Genomic DNA, 17,865 nt, shown 5'->3' on the forward strand with positions numbered 1-17,865 from the left:
GCAGTGTGTTGAGAGAGGCAGGAGGTCCCAGGTATTCCCAGGCTGGTAGAATCTTTGAGGGACATTGACAGCCCAGGGTCCAGAGGCTTGTGAATGCAGAGGGGTCCTGTGGCTTCACATGGGGCTGCCTGTTGTGGTGCCAACCCTGCTGCCTGGGGCACTCTCCCCCAGGCCTGGGGGAGCTGTCCAGGCTCAGTAGATCTGCTCATTCTCTGCCCAGCAGCCTCTCAGAGGAGCTTTGTGAGAGCAGGCACGCTTCTCTGACTTCCCTTCCGTCCATTCTACCCGGCTTGTGCCGACATCTGGGACAGAAGCTGTGCCCAAGATGGCCCTGCTGAGGCTCCTCGTGGTGGCCGCCATCCAGACGGAGTCTCCTCTCTCGCCTTCACTCTGACTGGCAATGGGGGCCTTCTCCTGAGGTGTTCACGTGCCTGTTCTCTCCGGGTTCTCCAATTTGTTCCACTGTTCATTCCCACTGGTGGGCCCTGGGGCTCCATCCTGGCCATCTCCTTCCCATCGGGTCCTCCTTGTGCAGACAATCCTTGGAGTGTGTATCTCTCCCAACTCCAGCCTCACCTCTCCAGCTGCCTGTTGGCTGCCAAAATGGAGTGCACCTTTTCCCCAGAGCCTTTCTTTGCTGAGTTGCCACCATTGTGCACAGAACGCCAGGCCTGGAGTCAGAAAGACCTGAGTTCAAATGCGGCCTGAGACGCTTTCTGGTCAAATCACTTAAACTCTGTCTGCCTCAGTTTCCTCACCTGTAAAATGAGAATAGTATCACCTAAGCCCCGGGGTGGTTGTGAGGATCAGATCAAGTCCCATTGTAATGTGCTTTACAATCTAAAACCTCTGTATGTAAGTGTTTGCTGTTATTAATAATAATAACTGACTTTTACATTTGCATCATGCTCACTGTGCTAACACAACAACCCTGGGGAGAGAGGTATCGTGATCCCCATTTAACAGAGAGAGAAACTGAGGCAGACAGGGGTTAAGTGACTCGCAGGTTTGCAGCCTAGGCCTCGTCTGCTCTTCCTTCTGCTCACATTGTATCTCTTTCCTGGTCCTGTGGGTCCTTCCTTACTTCTCTCGAATCTGCCCCTTCTCCCCTCTGGTGGTGTGCTGCAGGCCCCCATCCCCTCACACCTGGATTAGTGTAGTAGCTGCAGGGGCCATTCAGCCTCTGGTGACCTTTCTGAAGAGCAGGGCTCACCCCCCGTGGGTGGCATCCGTCCAGACGTCCCCTCCAGTTTGTTGTGTCCAGAGAAATCAGTACAGCTCTGGGGTTAGCACTCTCCCGTTCCCCTGAGGCTTTTGAGTTGACTTGAGTGTTTTGTTTTCTTTTTCCAAAAAAATGGGCACTGGCTTTTGGGTTGAAAAAAATTATATTTTGGGGGCCTGACTTGACCTACCACATGTGTTTGGTGTGACCTTAGCTGAGCTCCAGGCTTGCCCTCTCTAGGGGCTTATCAGATGTGAGTGTTGGATTCCGATGGGAGGTTTTCTGATGTGGTGGGGCGTGGGGGTGGGCGAGCAGGGGCTACATGTCTGAAAGTCACCAGAGACCTCCTATAGGGAGCACTGGACCTGATGTCTCACTGGATCCTCACAGCAGCCCTTTGGGGAGGCATCATTGTTATGTGGTGGCAGTGAAGGGGCTACTTGGCATGCATGGGGCCTGCAGGCAGGGAGACCTGAGTTCAAATCCAGCCTCAGAAACTTACTAAGTGGCCCCAGGCATGTCACTGAACTTCTGCCTGCCTTACTTCTTCATCTGTAAAATGGGGGTCACGATGGGGCCTCCCTCCTGGAGGCGGTGGACCGGGATGTATTGGATCACCTTGGCCAAGCACCTGCACAATGCCGGCACACAGTAGGAACTCTGCCATTGTTTTTTCCCTTCCCATCCTTTCCCTTTGTTTTTGCAGTTCGGGAAACAGCCAGAAACAGGTTAAGTGTGCCCAGGGTCACCCCCCAGTACATGACCAAGGCAGACTGTGGGCCTTCCTGTCCTCTCGGCCTCCTGGCCGCCTGGGATGTGATAGAATTGTGTAAACTAGTCCTGATTAAAAGGAATGGCTTCCGTGGGCCATGTTGCCTTAGCTGGGCCTCTCTCTTCCAGGTGGTGAATCTACTGGTGGGAATCCTGCTGACCGTGGAGGTGACTCACCCCAATACAGTGGCTTCAGTCAATCTCCAGTATGAAGTCATTGGTAATTACTATTCTTCAGAAAGGATGGCCGGTAAGTCAGAAACCCCCTAGGCTGGGGCAGCCTTGTGTCAACATCCCTCCTGCTGCAGCCTCTCCTGCTTGCCGTGCCTTGGCTGGGCAAGCCCCTCGTCCCCATGGCTTATCTGGGCAGGCACTGTGTCTGGACGGTCCTGACTCTGGCTAGCTCCTCCTGTCAGCCAAGACTTTGCCAAGCCGTGGAGCCTGTTTGGTTTTCTCCTATTTATTTTGCCAAGTAGTGTTCTTCAGAAAATGTCTGTGTGGATTGTCCCCAGGAGCCATGTAGAACCTGTGGAAGCCAGGAAGGAAATGGCCCAAAGTATGGCTTGAACCACAAGTGAGGGTGTTCCTGTCTTCCCCAGGACATCCGCTGGGACCCTGGGGGTGGTCATTCAGGTCCAAGGTGGCACCCTGCCGTTCTAGGCCTTCTGGTTCTCACGGCTTGCTGGTCCCAGAGTTGAGAGATAGGGCACCCAGGAGACTGGCAGCTGCGGGTGGGTGGAGAGGTGACTGAGGCCCAGAGGCAGGAGAGGGTGCAATCATTTGAGCATCTCCTATGCCCAGTGCTTTACAAGGAGGAGACTGAGGCAGACAGAGGTAAAGTGACTTGTCCAGGGTCACACACCTAGTAAATGTCTGAGGACGGATTAGAATCCAGGTCTCGGCCCTGTGGCACCTGGTGACTTGTAAACTGACAAGGGCCCCTGAAGGGTTGGCCGCTGAGGTTGCCATCCCCCTGTGTTGGATGTCCAGCATCTGGATCTGTCCTGCCCCCATGGGGCAGATGAGGAGGGGACAACTCGGCACTGTGGGCAGTGCTTCCTGGACAACGTGCCCCTGACCTTCTCTCTTGTGCTTCTCCAGAAAACGCCTGCGTGCTGTTTGCCTTCTCGCTGCTCATGTTCACCATCAGTGCCATGATGGTCTACGGAGCCGCTGCTGTGAGTGCCCCTGGGGCTGGACGGGGGTGTGGGGGCAGCCCTTGTTTCCACAGCGTGTGGTTCTCCCCAGAGCCGGCCCTTCTACTGAAGGCAGACCCCACGGGGTCACAGGACGGCTGTCTGGAGTGCCAGGCCCAGCTCCTCCAACAAGACTTCGTGGGTCCCTCAGGACCTTGGAGGTCTGGGAGTCTGGGGCTCACGCTCGCCCTGGTCCCCAGTTGGCTGGGGGCGGGAACCATCCCTGGTCTGGAGCCTGACGTGGCGCTCCTCACTTTGACAGCATCGCGTGGGCTGGCTGATTCCCTTCCTCTGCTATCGGCTCTTTGACTTTGTCCTGAGCTGCCTCGTCGCCATCAGCTCCCTCACTTATTTGCCGAAAATCAAAGATTATCTGGATCAGCTTGTGAGTATTGGCTGCTTGGCTCTCACTGAGCTGGGCCCGCCTTGGATTCAGGCACAGGGTTTGCTTATCTCCTGCCCTTTGCCTGAAGAAGCCTCAGGGCATAAACCTGGTGTTTTCCAACACCAAGACCCTAAGTGGCCCCCAGACCAGAAGCACCAAGGATTGTGGCGGCTTCTGGGCAGTCCAGGAGGGAGCTGGCCTTCCCTTTGTGCAGGCAGCGTGCCCACACAGACCGGCGTGTATACTCTGGGCTGGGCCAGAAGGGACCTTGCCACCTCCCTCTCCTCGGCTGTGGTCTGGCCACAGCAGACTTGTGCAGGTTTGTGCCGCTGTCCGTTCAGCAGGTAAATGACTGTTGTCTCTGGCCACGGCACAGCGCTAGGCACAGCGGTGCGCACGCAGACCTCAAGTCCAGAGCCAGCCTCTGAGACCCTCCCCCAGGGAGACTAGACACATCTTACAGGGCAAAGTGAAACTTAGGGCCCCACGAGGGGCAGCCAGGAAGGAGGGAGGGTTTGCTGGGGGACGGGTCTCCTGCCCTTCATCTGGCCTGCTCTCCGCCGAGGTCTGGGGAAGGCCGTGGCTTGTGACGTTGACCTCAGCCCCCGCTGGCCTGGGCTGCCGGGGGAGGGGAGGGAGAGCGGCCTCGCGGCCTTGTCCCCAGCGCTGCTGTGGCAGCTCACAGACTCGGCCCCTTTTTTTCCGTAGCCCGCTTTCCCCTACAAGGACGACCTGCTTGCGCTGGACTCCAGCTGCCTCCTCTTTCTGATCCTCGTCTTTTTCACCCTGTTCATCATTTTTAAGGTAGGTGGATGGTGACTGATCTCCCACCCCCACTCGGACCCTGAGCTTGTGGTCCAGCCTGACTCCCTGATCTCTTCCTAGAGAGGTCTGCAGAGCACAGACTTAGCCTCGGTGTCCGGGGGGCCACATCCAGGGATGATGCCTGGGTGACCCGCCCTCCCTGGAGGATGTGTGTGAGGCTGCAGAAAGGGGCTGTTTGTGCGGGGAAGGTCCTGGGTTCTGGGGGGAGCCTGTGTGACCCAGCTCTCCCTTCTCTCCTCAGGCTTATCTCATAAATTGTGTCTGGAATTGCTACAAGTACATCAGCAACAGAAACCTGCCTGAGATTGCAGTGTACCCGGCCTTCGAGGCTCCCCCGCAGGTGAGGGTGGGGCAGGGCATTCCTCCCTCAGGCTCCCCTCTTGGTAGTTGTGTTAGTGGGGAGCAGCAGGGCTGGGGGATGGGGTCTCTTGCACACCTGACCTGATGTGGATTGGGCCAGGCACTGAAGACAGGTTCTGAGTCTGTTCACTGTGTTCTGCGCCCGGTGCCCCAAGGCTGCTAGGGTGTGGACGGTGGGCAGCCCCAGGCCAGCAGTACCAGCTGCTACCCGACCCCCTCCTCTCCAGTCTGAGAGTGTAGCCCTGCCCCCCTCGCCCATGAAGATGAAATGGACCAGATTCAGTCCAAAGTTCTGTCCGGTGGAGGTTTTGAAGTCCAGATTGTTGCTGGCTGTCCCTCCCAGCTGACAAAACAGCTATACCCGTCCAGGTCAGGGGTCACCACTGCACAGCTCCTGTCTCTCTCCCTCTGTCTCTGTCTGTCTCTCTCCCCCTGTCTCTGTCTGTCTCTCCCTCTGTCTCTCTCCCCCTGTCTCTCTGTGTCTCTTGTCACTCTTCTGTTTCTCTCTCTGGCTCCCTCCTTCCCTCCCTCCCAATTCTCCTTCTCCCTCTCTGACTGCTGCTTCTCTTTCTCCTTGGCCAGATCCTTGTCCAGACTTTCCTCTAATTGTATCGTCTCAGATCTCTTTTTCCTGCTCCAGTCTCACATCAGACATCTCCAGCTAGGTGTCCAGTAGACATTTGTTTTTTAAAGCAATTGGAGTTAAGTAACTTGCTCAAGGTTACACGCCAGTTATTTTGTGTGGGTGTTAAGTATCAGAGCCTGGATTCGATCCCAGGTCATCCCAATTCTGGGGCCGGTGCTGTTACTCACTGAGCTACCTGGCCGCCCCCAGTAGACATTTTAAACCCAACGTGTCCAAACCAGAGCCCCTGATCTTTCCCCCAAACCCTCCTCCTGTCCCCCCCAGTCCCTCAGGCTCACAGAGGAGGCATCATCCTGCACCCCTCACTCTCTCACCCCCAAGATCCAGTCTGTTGTCATCTGCACTCCCCCACACACACACACACACACACTCTCCTCTGACTCGGGTCCAGGCCCCAATCACCCCACACGTGGACCATTACAGTAGCTGCTGGGGTGGTGGCAGGAGGTCCTGCCTGCCTCAGGTCTCTTCCCCGTTCTGGGCCATCCTCCATTCAGCTGCCAAAGGGCTCTTCCTGAAGCTCAGGTCTTGACCATGTCCCCTGTACTCTGTAACCTCCAGGGGTCCCCCTCTTACCTCTGGGTCTAATACAGAATTCTCTGCCTGGCTCTCTTAAGCCCTTCATTATCTCCCCCCCTCCTCCCTTCCCAGTCTTCTTACATGTTACTCCCCAACATGTCCTCTTCACGCCAGTGACCCCAGCCTCCACATCCGGCCATCCCCCAAGCCCGGAACATGCTCCCTCCTCGCCTCCCTGGCCTCCTCTCAGAAGGGTATGCCCACTAAGGAGCCAGACATTGAGCGGGGGCAGAACCTTGCTGGGGCACTTCGTTGCACTAAGTCACAAGGAGCCGCCTTGTTGGGCAGGAGAAGCCCTATCCCTTGGGCTGCGAGTGCACCTTTTGTCCCAATTAGGGGAGCAGAGAGGGCCCCGGGGGGAGCCAGCGGCTACTGCTGGTCCCAGAGCCCTGGCTTCTTTTGTCATGGAGTCAATGAAACGGTGCCTTCACCTCCCCAGCCAGTCTAATGAGCATCTCTCACACATGCCCTGGGTGTCCCCCCTCTGCCCCTTTGCCCTTTCTTAGTGCCTAATGGCCTCTCACTGGAGGCTTCTTTGAAGCCTGATTATTCTCCAAGACCCAGCAGGAAGCCCGCACGCTGCCGGGTCTGGGCATCCTTCCTGACTGGATCCATAGGCATGGGATGTTTTTGAAGAGGCTGGCGCCATCACTCCAAGAGGGGCTGTTAGGCGGGGTGACCCAGGGCTGTGTGTCTGCAGCCTCGGTGGGGGTCAGGGCTCTCGGGCCCTTTTCCTCCTTGCTGGTCTTTGGGGCTGCAGGTGTCCCTTCCCCAGGTGATAGGGGGCCTGCCTCAGAATCCCCAATGTGATCACTGCCCAGGGGGGCAGGCTCTCTTCCTTCCCTCCTCCCTTCAAGGAGACGAGGAATGGCAGGGACAGGACAGAGTGGGGTCCGCTTTCACCACCCTCCCTGGACCAGCATGGGCCTCGCACCCACCCTCAGGTTCTCCTCAGGGTCTCGGGCATCTGTCCGCTGTCTGTAGAAATTCTCCTAACAGGATTCTGTGCCTTCAGCTTGAATGGGACCCTGTGAGGATGCCCCCTTGGGGTTTTATGCACTGACTGGTTTGGGAGCCTCGGGCTCTTCCTTGGCTGTGGCTGGGCCACTGCCCACGACGGGCCCAGGCGACTGAGGGGCTCAGGTGAGAAAGGAAACCTAATGGCACCCTCTTCTTCCTCGTAGTATATGCTGCCCACGTATGAAATGGCCATGAAGATGCCTGAAAAGGACCCACCCCCTCCTTATATCCCTGCCTGACGGAGCAATGAGACTTGTTCACAAACACTACACCAGCCTTTGGGGTTTTTTGTTTTCTAAAATGCTGATCTAGGAACCACACCTGCGCCTCTACACACTAAAGGCATTTTTCTAATTGCTTGAACCTTTGTTATTTTAAGAGTATTATGGGACATTTTTGGAGGGAGCGGGGGGGGGGTTCATTTGTAGAGTGGACTTTTTGTTTTGTTGTGGTTGGATTTTTGGTTAAAGTGCATTGATTCCATTGAATAACTCTGGAAGCCAATGTGGGCCAGGCCAGAGCCCACCCGGCACTGGGGAGGGGTCTCTGGGCATCCTCGTTGCCCTTGTGTTCTCTTGGAGCTTGGCTTGGGCCCCACCTGCCTGGAGACGTTTTCTGGAAGGCAGAGAGGTTCACTTCCAAGGAGCCAGAAGCTGGTCCTGGTTGGAGGCCCCCGGGTCCAGAGTGCCCACAGCCAAGCCAGGGCTGGGCCCATGGGGGCTTCATGTCTGATTTATATGTACTTCTGTCTTTCTCTCTCTGACAAGATGCATTAATAAACCTTTTAAAAAAATCGGTCTGGTCTCGTCTTGTTCAGTTGTGTCTGACTCTTGGTTTGGGGGGTTTGTTGTCAGACTTGCTGGAGGGGTTCACCATTTCCTTCTCAAGCTCACTTTACAGATGAGGAAACAGTCAGAGTGAAGGGACTTGCCCAGGGTCACACAGCTAGGAAGTGTCGGAGGTCAGATCTGAACTCAGGAAGGAGTCTTTCCAGCTCTGGGCTGGACACTGTGGTGCCACCTTGTGTGTTGTCTCCCCCAGTTAAACTGTGTCTCCTTTGAGGGCAGGGACTGACTTTATTGTGTGGAAATGCTTTGGAGATGCCGTTTTCCAGAGCTAAGGCCTCATAAGCAGGCTGCGTGGTTTAACAACAGCTCTTAGTGCTTGGGATGGTCTCACCCTGTGGCAAAGGGCATTGCTTGGCCCAACACCGGGTGTTCCCTGCAGGACTTAGCTCCCCCCAGTTCCCAGGGCCATCCCCGTGCCTTGTCACTGACAGGTGCTGCTCTTATTCTGTCACAGAGCTGCCCCGAGACTCCCCCAAGACTGGAGACCAAGATTTCTCACAGTGCCCACTACATAGTGGGTTTCTGGTAGGTACTGCATTGAGTTGCATCTCCTGATAAGGAAGGGATTTACTTAATAGCTGGAATACTTCCTCTAAATATTTCTAATAGACACCATCTGTGGTTAAGAAGTCCCTCCCCCACACTGGCTCTGAAGAAAAGTCTTGCACTTGAGTTAACGGCAGAAGAGGGGCTTCTGTCCTAAAATTCACAGGACGGATGTGGAGAAGGCAGTGAAGACTGGCCCTGCTGTTAGGAAGTAACTGGCTCTTTTGAGGCTTTGCCAGACGACTTGGCCTTTGCATAGATGTTTCCAAAGTCGTGGATGGGGCAAGATGAGTCTGTGGATTCAGTCAGCAAGCATTGATTTCGTGTTACTAGGTGCAAGGCTAGGGAGAGTGGAAGATGAGGAGTTCAGCCCTGCCCTCCAGAGCTTATGTTCTCTCCAGGGGCGAGGAGATGCCCCCATAGAAATGTGTGCAAAATAAACACGGGATACTCACAGAGGGGCCCACCCGAGGGTTGTGCTGAATGTTCTCAAATCTGGATTCTGAGAGTGGGAACTGCCAGGGCTGGGGGCGGCTGGTGCCAGCCAGGATGGGGGAAGTGGCTGCAGATAGCCAGATCAGGGGAGATGAGAGTCAGGTCATGAAGGGTTTTGGAAGCCGGGGGAGCTTGATCTTAAGGCAGTGGAGAGCCAGTTGAGTTTCTTGAGTCACAGGATGACATAGACCTTTTAGAAAAACCACTGTCAACTGTCTTGAGTGTGGCTTGGGGTGGAGACAGTCGAGGCAGGAAAAGCCATCCGGAGGCCAGTCTCGGGACAGGTGGTGAGGGCCTGTGAGTGGACAGAAGGGGTCAGATGAGACACATGGAGGGTGTGAGAATCAATGATTTGGCCACTGCTTGGCTATTGTGGAGTGAGAGAGAGGGAGGAGGGACTGAAGGCAGGGGCAGGAGTGGGGTGGGTTGCCTGCCTTCCACAGAATGTGATGGGTTTGGGGGAAAGAGGAGATCAGTTTGGAACACACTGAATTGAGGTTCAAGTGGGTTGGTCAGGCAGGCAGCTGATGAGAGCTTTAGGATTAAATGTAGAGATCTGTCTGGGAAGCATCGGCATAGTGATCGTTGGACCCAGGGGAGCTCATGAGATCAAGTGAAATTGTGTAGAGAGAGAAGAGGAGAAAATCCAGGGCAGAGCCTTGGGGGACACCCCTGTGGTTAGGGGCCGGGATCCAGGCAATGAGTCAGCAAAGGAGATGGGGAAATGGCCCAGGGAGGAAGCATGAGGCCTGAGAAAAGGCCATCCGACATTGAAACGGAACCGTATGGAGAGACCTGTCAAAAGACGTCACCCTTACCGTTCTCCCATTTTTACCTACCTCAGTCCCGTGGCAGTGACAAAGGTAGTATGGATGCATTGGGAGCTGTAGTCACAACCCTGCACCCAGGTAGTCTAGCCCATAGGCCTGTCTTCTCAGGGGACCAAGGCGGCCGTAGGATTCGGCAGACCCTGTGAAGCTCAGAGCAGCCTTGCTGAAGGACTGCACTGCTCACCTGGCATCAGGAAGGGTCTAGAAAAGGTGCCCTAAAAATTGTCTGCTTCACCCAATACTGTGGCTGAAAAAAAGTGGACAAAATGTACCAAAACTTCTGCAAAGATGATCCCACTCCCCATGGTACACAGAATGTGCACATGCCTGTGGACAACACCTAAAAGATGAGCAGCTCTTGTGAGAGAATTCAGCAGGTGTCGCATCCAAATTGCAGCCCTGAGTGAACCAAGGCTGACAAATGAAGGGCAGCTTGCTGAAGTCGGAGCTTGGATACGTTTATCTGGGGTGACCAAAGTGAGGGGAGTGCTGTGAAGCTGGTTTTGCCCCCAAACTAATCCAGTCAGCAAGCCTGTGTGAATACAAGGAGTGAACAGGCTCATGACAATAAGATTGCCCCTTGGAGGAAAATGCCACGTCACCATCATCAGTGCTTGTGCCCTCACCGTGACCAACCCTGATGGGGTCAAAGAAAAATGGCATGAAAACAGAGACCCTCATTGTCATCATGCCAAAGGAGCATCCTGACTTTAACACCGGCACAGACTATCAGACTATCAGACATGGCAGGGAGTCCTTGGGAGGAGCAGCAGCAATGGGCACTTCCTACTGAAGATTTGTGCATCTCATGACCTTAGCACCTACAGTGTCTTCCATTTACCTAAACACAATGAAACTTCGAGGGGGCACTCGGACAGCAAATATTGGCATTCACTAGACTACATCCTTGTGAGGAGAAGAGACAGGCAGGATGTGTGGCTCAGTGCTGAGCCAATCATAGACTTACCCTCTCCAAGCTAAACATTTACTTTCAACAAAAGCAGTGGTCCCAAGGCAAGACAGCTATCGGAAGACTTAATGTCAGCAGATTGGAGCAGTTCTCTGACCAGCACCAGGTGTTCCAGCCAGACTGGTTTGATGAAAATGAGAAAATTCAGAAGCCGCTAAGTGAAAAAAAAAATGAGAACTCTATAGGTTTTACCAATAGTTTTTTACTATTTTTTTTAATTTACATTTTACCAATGGTTTTCCATCCATTTCTATAAGAAGGCAGCATATAACTCCACTAAAAATAAAGTGCAGGGGCGGCTAGGTGGCTCAGTGAATAGAGCACCAGCCCTAGAGTCAGGAGGACCTGAATTCAAATTTTACCTCAGACACTTAACACTTACTAGCCATGTGACCTTGGGCAAGTCACTTAATCCCAATTGCCCTGCCTTCCCCCCTCCAAAAAGTAAAAAAAAAAATAAAATAAAGTGCAAGTGAAGCTTAGAGACAAGTTGGATTCTTGGCTCAGAAAGAAGGCAGATGGAATTTAAGGTGATAGTAGCAATCCAGAGCCCTTTTATGATGCCCTGAAGGCTCTCTATGGATGCTCCTATGGTGCATCTCAGCTACTCAGTGCTGCTGGAGCCACGTTAATTAGCAATGAGGACATGATCCTAGAGAGATGGGTTGAACACTTTGTAGTGTTCTTATCAGGCTGTCACCAATTAACGCTGAAGCCATTGACCATTTACCTCAGGTTGAAGCCAACCCCTCTCTAGACAAATTTCCAACTGAAAAAGAGGATTTGCGTGCCTGCTGCTTCTACTGCAGCTGAGATTAAAAGGCAGGGGGTCCGTTGCTCATATGAAAGTTGACTGCAATTTTCCAGGTTCTTTGGCAAGAAGAGGTTTCCCCCCAGGAGTTCAAGGATGCCTCCATTGCCCATCTCTATAAAGGAAAGGAAAATAGGCTGTCCTGTGACAATCACCGGGTGGGGTGGGGTTCCTCTCTCTTAGTCATTGCTGCAAGATTTTTGCCAGAGGCCTCCTTAGTAGGCTTACCCTTCACCTGGAAGATGGTCGTCTATCTGAGAGCCAGTGTGGCTTCAGAAAGGGCCGAGCAAGAGTCAATATGGCATTTGCTGCCTGAGAATCCAGGAGAAATGCCAGAGCAGAACAGAGGTTTGTTCATTGATCTAATCAAGGCCGTTGATGCTGTCACTCGTGAGGGCTTGTGGAAAATGATGTCAAAATTTGCTCATCAGTAGTGCACGTCTGGAGGTCTGCATGGGTTCTAGATAATGCATGATGCTCTCACCCTTTCCCAGTCACAGTGGAGTGAAGCAGGGCTGTATGCATGCTCCCATGCTTTTTAGCACGATGTTTTCAGTGACATTGGACACTTTCAATGAGGATGAAAATGGCATCAAGGCCAGCTACTGAACTGACAGTAAATTATTTAAAAGGCTACAAGCCAAGACTAAAGTGGAGGGAGAGCTGGCGCATGACTTTCTGTTCACAGATGATTGTGCACTCAATTCAGTCTCTGAGGCTGGGATGCAGCAGAGTATAGATCAACTCAGCCACTTGGGGTAATTTTGACTACAAGAAAATGCAAGTTCTCCACCAGGCAGCACCACATCGTCTCTACTTGGAACCATCAGTGACAGCAAATGGAGAAATGTTGAATGCTGTGGATAGGTTCACTTAACTTGGTAGTATGCTTTCCAGAGATGTCCACGTAGATGATGAGGTTGACACACATTGTACAGAGCTAGCTCGGTGTTTGAGAGGCTCCAAATGTGTGGGAGAGAAGAGGTTTCAAGCTGCCTACCAAACTGAAGGTCTACACAGCCATAGTGTTGACCTCTTTGTTGTATGTCTGAAACCTGCACAATCTACCAGCGCCAGGCCAGGAAACTGAGTGGCTTCCATTGGAATTATCTTAGGAAGATTCTGAAGATCACCTGGCAGGAGGAGGAACCGGACGCTGAGCACCTTTCTGACTGAGCATTCCAACTCTGCCATAGAAAGCACAGCTCAGATGGGCTGGCCGCATTATTTGATTGACAAATGTACATTTTCCTAAAAGACTATTTTCAGAACTCGTGAGAGGCAGGTGCCCTTTGTTGTTCATCCTTGATTCTCAGAGAAGACCAATGACATTGGGAGGAGGATGTCCTGACTTGCAGGTGAATGGGATTTAAGTGAGGCAGGGCTGTGCAAAGTCACCAGCCTCACTCTCTCCTCCAGTCATTGGAGTTCCTGTGGCAAGACAGGTCTGGATGACTGGAGGTGGCTCTGGATGCCGGTGGGAGACCCTGGCCTTTTTAAGCTAAGGTCTTTCCCAGATCTCATTTGTCTGAGGCAACACCCATTCAGTGAGTAAAGGCTAGGTAAGAACTGAGGCAAAAGATGGCCTAGTTTGACTTCCCAAAAGAATCAGTCTGGGAGGGGAAGATCCTCAGAACTTCTGGCCAGAATTGAAACAATTGCTATTTACATTCACTCTGAGCTAGTGAAACCCAAACAGGGACAATCAAGGCTTGGTCTGGGACCTCTTATTGGCCAATCGGTGAGAACCAGAGTGATTTGGGTTTGAAGGTATAGTCTAGTAGCTCCTTTTGAATCCCAATGGACTTTATCAAAGCCTGATTTACCAGAGCTCTGTTTCAAGAAATGATAAATAAAAACTACATGAGACAAAAGTTTTCCAGTTTTTCTGGGGAAAAAATCCAATGCCAGCAATGATAGAATAAATAAATAGGGAAGAAAAAAATGTAGTCCCCAAACCCCAAGATACCTTGTGAAGTGTAAGCAGCCCAAACCCTAAGGAAGTGGCAGGAGCTCACCTGGAGGTCAGAAGCAGCAATGCCAGGACACTTTCAGAGTCTCTCCGAAGAACTCTGGAATTGATTGGTTAGCACGGCAGAGACGTTGGCAAAGGACCACCCAGAGAGGTGTGTCTGCATCAAAGAAGGTGCTGCGCTCTGAGCAAAGCAGAATCGCGGAATCGCAAAAGAAATGTGAGATGCGTGAATTCAGAGGCATCTCGAGGCCAAGTGCTCATGCGGACCGCGTGCAGCCAGCCTGAGCTGGAGCCTTCCGAGATCACTGGGGTGTGACCAGCCCCAGTCTGGGCTGTGCGCACTGTGCTGACCCTGACATAGTGACGCCATGTTGGTCCTCCTCAAGCACAATGGACAGCAACCATGACCATCCAGAGCGTCCAAGGAGAGAAGGTGCCCACGGATGGGGCAGAGCCCTGTGTCTGTGCTGGGCAAACGAACAGTCCTCTCTGTCCATTCCCTGAGCAGGAGCACAGAGTAAAATTCTGAGCTGCCCAACTACTGGAATCAAAAGTAGAGTTGAGGGGCATAGGTGGTTTATGGGGCAGATTCTGGTCCCCTCATCTTCCTAAGATAGCCCCTGGCCCAGAGCCTGCCATTCCCTCCCCTCCAGCCCCTCCTCACAGCCACCTTTGTGGTAGTCCACAGCTGAATGGGTGACTAGCCTCTCCTGGAAATCGCTTGGTTTGTTTCCATAAAGCTGCTGCTTACCATTGCTCACCATGTCCCAGGCACCGTGCTAAGCCCTTTACAAGAATCATCTCATTTGATCTTCATGTAGGTGCTGTTATTGTTCCCATTTTACAGATGAGGAAACTGAGGTAACAGAGGTTAAGTGACTTGGCCAGGGTCACCCAGCTAGGAAGTGTCAAATTAGGTCTTTCTGACTCTAAGCCTGGTGTGTTATCCATCATACCACCTAGGTGCCTAGGCTGGAAGTCTGCAGCTGGGATTTGGCAAATGGCCGAACCGAATTCACCAGGCAGATGGATTCCTCTAGAACCAAAGGACTGACCAACAGGTTCCCCCTCCACTCCCCCCCCCCACAACTGTGCAGGTGTATTTGTGCCTAAACATCCCATTTGAGGAGGTCTGGGCCCTTGGGTGTGTCCTGGGGAGTGGGTATTTGTAACACTTGAAAATACAATTTCAGAAGCCAGTAAACTGAGCAGAAATGAGCATTCTGATCCTCAGCACTGGTCCTTCAGTTGGGAATACCAGGGCCAGGTGATGGGTTATGGCACTGGAGAAAGAACAGAGGACTGGGTTTGAAGTCAGGGTTTGCCCTCGATTACTTATAGGAAGACTTTGAGTGAGACCCTTCCCCCCTCTAGGTCTCAGTTCCCACATCTGTAAAATGGAGCCAGCACCTCCTGAGGCTCCCTGGCAGCACCAAGCAGGTGATTCTATGGCCTGTTTCTCCACACACCTTGATCTCGGGGCAGGTCAGCTCCGATAACCAGGGGCATTCCCCCAGGTGCAGCCCTGGGCACTCCTCTTCTCCCTCTGCAGTTTCTACCACCTCCCCAGATTATGATCATCTCTTTGCTGCTGATTTTTAGATCTTTGTCCAACCCCTTCTCCTTACCACCACTCTCACCTCTCCAGTAGGATGTCCAGTGTAGACATCTTAAACTCAACACGGTCCAGACTGAACCCATAATCCTTTTTCCTAACTTCCCTCTACTATGCAGGCAACCCCTCCCATCCAATCAGCTGCCAAGTCCTGATGTTTCTACCTTCCTAACATCTCTCCTATACACCCCCAGCCTGGTGCCGACCCACCTCACCTCACTGCTAAACTGAGCAGTAGCTGCTGGGGGTGGGGGATCTGCCTTCCTCAAGTCTCCCACCTCCCAGTCCATCCACCACTCAAATGTCAAAGTGATACTTCCAAAGTGTAGTCCTGACCACATCTCCACCCAAACAGCAGGGGTTCCCGACCACAGGCAGGCTCAGAGATAAAATCCTCGGACACTCGAAGCCTCATTCCTAGCTTTCCAATATTCTTCCTGCCGACACTTTTTCAGGTACTCTGCCTTCATACCTTCCCCCTGGCTGTTCCTCCAGGAAGACACTGCATCTCCCGTCTCCGGACATTTCCTCTGGCTGTGCCCCATGCTTGGAATGCTCTCCCTCTTCGTCTCGGCTTCCCAGCTGCCCTGGCTTCTGTCACGCCCCAGATAAAACCCGACTGAGGGCTAGCTCCCTCCGAGATCATCCCCCACTTCTCCCGACACTAGCACCCTGCACTCACAATTCCTTGTTCTAGACTGTGAGCTCTGGGACAGGGATTGCCTTTTGCTTCTTGGGGAGACAAATCTCCACAGCACTTGAAACAGCCACACGCACGCTCTGCCCGTTAAGTGCTTCAGAAATGTTGACTAGTAACGCGCCGCTTTAGACTCAGCTTTCCCTTCGGTGCAACGGGAATCATGCCAATTACCACCACTCCCCACACCTACCTCCGCAAGTCATTGTGAAGAAAGCCTCTTGCAGCCCTGAAGGGCGGAGATTCTTCCCAGTCTGCCTTGGCGGTCTAGGAGGGGCCCGCGGGTACATTCCTTGCCCTTGCGGCTAACTGGGAGTCTTTTAGAACCTGTCTGGGCGTGTGTGTGAGTGTTTGACTTTCCATTTGGAGAGACCAGTGCGCAGCGTGCCTGTGGCTGGCTGAGGCCTTTCAGAAGGCTCTCTGTTCACGTTCAGTTTTCTAAGGCTCTTTTAGAAGGAAAGCCTGAGGCAGGACTCCAGGTGCACCCTGCCTCGGAGGTGGAACAGACAGCCGCAGCTGCAGACGCGGGAGCGCCACGGCCTCTTCATTCACGGAACAGCCGGGGCAGGGGGCGGCGGGGGGTACAAAACACTGGGCTTCTGTCCTGCGGTTTAGGGAGGAGCCCGACTCTCCCTTTGCTCCAGCCCTGCCCTGAGCTGGTTGTGAGACCCTGGGCGAGTCTCACTCACGTCTCTGAGCTTCATCGGGACCCTTGCGTCGGGCTTTTCCATTGGTGTATGGATCATGCTATAGGCGGCGAAAGTCCCTTTGTCTCTCCAGCTCCCCCACTGCTCCACTCCCACTCGGGTCGGCTTTTGTCCCAGGGACCCTTATACTAGGACCCCTGGGGATCTGATGAGCGCTGCTCCTGTAAGCGCGCGGTATTTCTAGGCCTTTATTGTTTGGGTATTCTGGCCGTTGATATTTATGTGTCCTTGTCTTCCCCAGTAGAACTTAAGCTCCCGGAGGACAGCGACTGTTTCATCCTTAGTTGTCCTTGGATCCAACAGTCGAACACAGAGCTTGACATACAGTGGGCGCCCAACACATGCCCTACGATTGATTGAGTGACTCATTGTTCACGGAAGGGGTATTTCAGCCAGGAGGTTTCCTTCCTTAATACCAGACGAAATAGGCAGAAATCAATATGGACAAGGACTACAGCAAGGTAAACAGCTGGAACTAAGCAAAAGAGATGGATGCTGGGTGATTCGAGTGAGCTTGGCTCAGAGGGAAGAGATCTGCACACACATTTCTTCTTTCAGTGAAGGGGTGGGGACTATGGATGTGGAGTGTTGCCTGTTCTATCAGATGTGGTCAGTGTATCTTGGTTTTACCTCCCCTCTCGCCCTTCTTTGATACAAGGGAAGGCTCAGTGAGCAGAGTTGGGAGGGAAGAGTATCTGAAAATAACTGATATAAAAACAAAAACAAAACAATGAAGGGTCACCAAACTTTTTTAAAGGCTAGATAAGTCAACAAGCATTTATTAAAGGCTGACTATGCACCAGACACTACTTTATAAGCACTGGGGGTGGGAAGAAAGGCAAAAGAAAGTCCCTCTTGTCAAGGACTTCAGTCTAATGAGGGAGATACATACAGATAATTATATATGGATTAAATCAGAGATGACCAGCAGAGGGAGAGCAGGGGAATTGGGGAGGTGTTCTATAAAAGATGGGATTTTTTTTTTTTTGCTTTTTTGGAGGGGCAATTGGGGTTAAGTAACTTGCCCAAGGTTATATGGCTAGTATTTTTTTGTGTGGGTGTTAAGTGTCTGAGGCCGGAACCGAACTCAGGTCCTCCTGACTCCAGGGACAGCGCTTTACTCACTGCGGCCACCAAGCCTCCCCAAAAGATGGGATTTTAACTGGGATGAGAAGGAAGCCAGGAGATGCTGGTGAAGAGGGAGAGGGTTGCAGGTATGGGGGACAACCAAAGACACTTCTGATTCAGGAAATGGAGGGTCTTGTTTGAGTAAGAGCCAGGAGGCCGATGGCACCAGATCATGGAGTCTGTAGTAGGAGTAAAGTACAGGAAAATTGAACATATAGGAAGGAGCTGGGTTCTGAAGG

At 52.8% G+C, this 17,865-nt stretch overlaps 1 protein-coding gene and 1 long non-coding RNA gene across 2 annotated transcripts; one reads left to right on the forward strand and one right to left on the reverse strand.

Moving 5' to 3' along the window:
- The first annotated feature begins 1,966 nt into the window (after window positions 1–1,966).
- Window positions 1,967–7,607, forward strand: LAPTM4A (lysosomal protein transmembrane 4 alpha). Its single transcript, XM_069102998.1, has 6 exons — window positions 1,967–2,243; window positions 3,095–3,171; window positions 3,452–3,574; window positions 4,283–4,378; window positions 4,641–4,739; window positions 7,169–7,607. Exons 1-6 carry the CDS (start codon window positions 1,982–1,984, stop codon window positions 7,241–7,243), a joined length of 732 nt encoding a protein of 243 aa, XP_068959099.1. The 5' UTR covers window positions 1,967–1,981; the 3' UTR covers window positions 7,244–7,607.
- On the reverse strand, window positions 7,588–11,146 carry LOC138173081 (uncharacterized). Its single transcript, XR_011171320.1, has 2 exons — window positions 10,691–11,146; window positions 7,588–9,188 (listed from the first exon to the last, which is right to left on the reverse strand). It is a non-coding gene; the product is annotated as an uncharacterized lncRNA (long non-coding RNA).
- Window positions 11,147–17,865: the final 6,719 nt, after the last annotated feature.

Source organism: Petaurus breviceps, unplaced genomic scaffold, assembly GCF_028583685.1.
Source record: "Petaurus breviceps papuanus isolate PSGF00001 unplaced genomic scaffold, PetGlider_PUasm1.0 559, whole genome shotgun sequence".
Taxonomy (NCBI): Eukaryota; Metazoa; Chordata; class Mammalia; order Diprotodontia; family Petauridae; genus Petaurus; species Petaurus breviceps.

Coding starts and splice junctions, on each gene's coding strand:
- LAPTM4A (XM_069102998.1), top strand. CDS start 1,982: ATGACCAAGGCAGACTGTGGGCCTTCCTGTCCTCTCGGCCTCCTGGCC. Junction 2,244..3,094: donor TTCTTCAGAAAGGATGGCCG/GTAAGTCAGAAA, acceptor GTGCTTCTCCAG/AAAACGCCTGCGTGCTGTTT. Junction 3,172..3,451: donor TGGTCTACGGAGCCGCTGCT/GTGAGTGCCCCT, acceptor TCACTTTGACAG/CATCGCGTGGGCTGGCTGAT.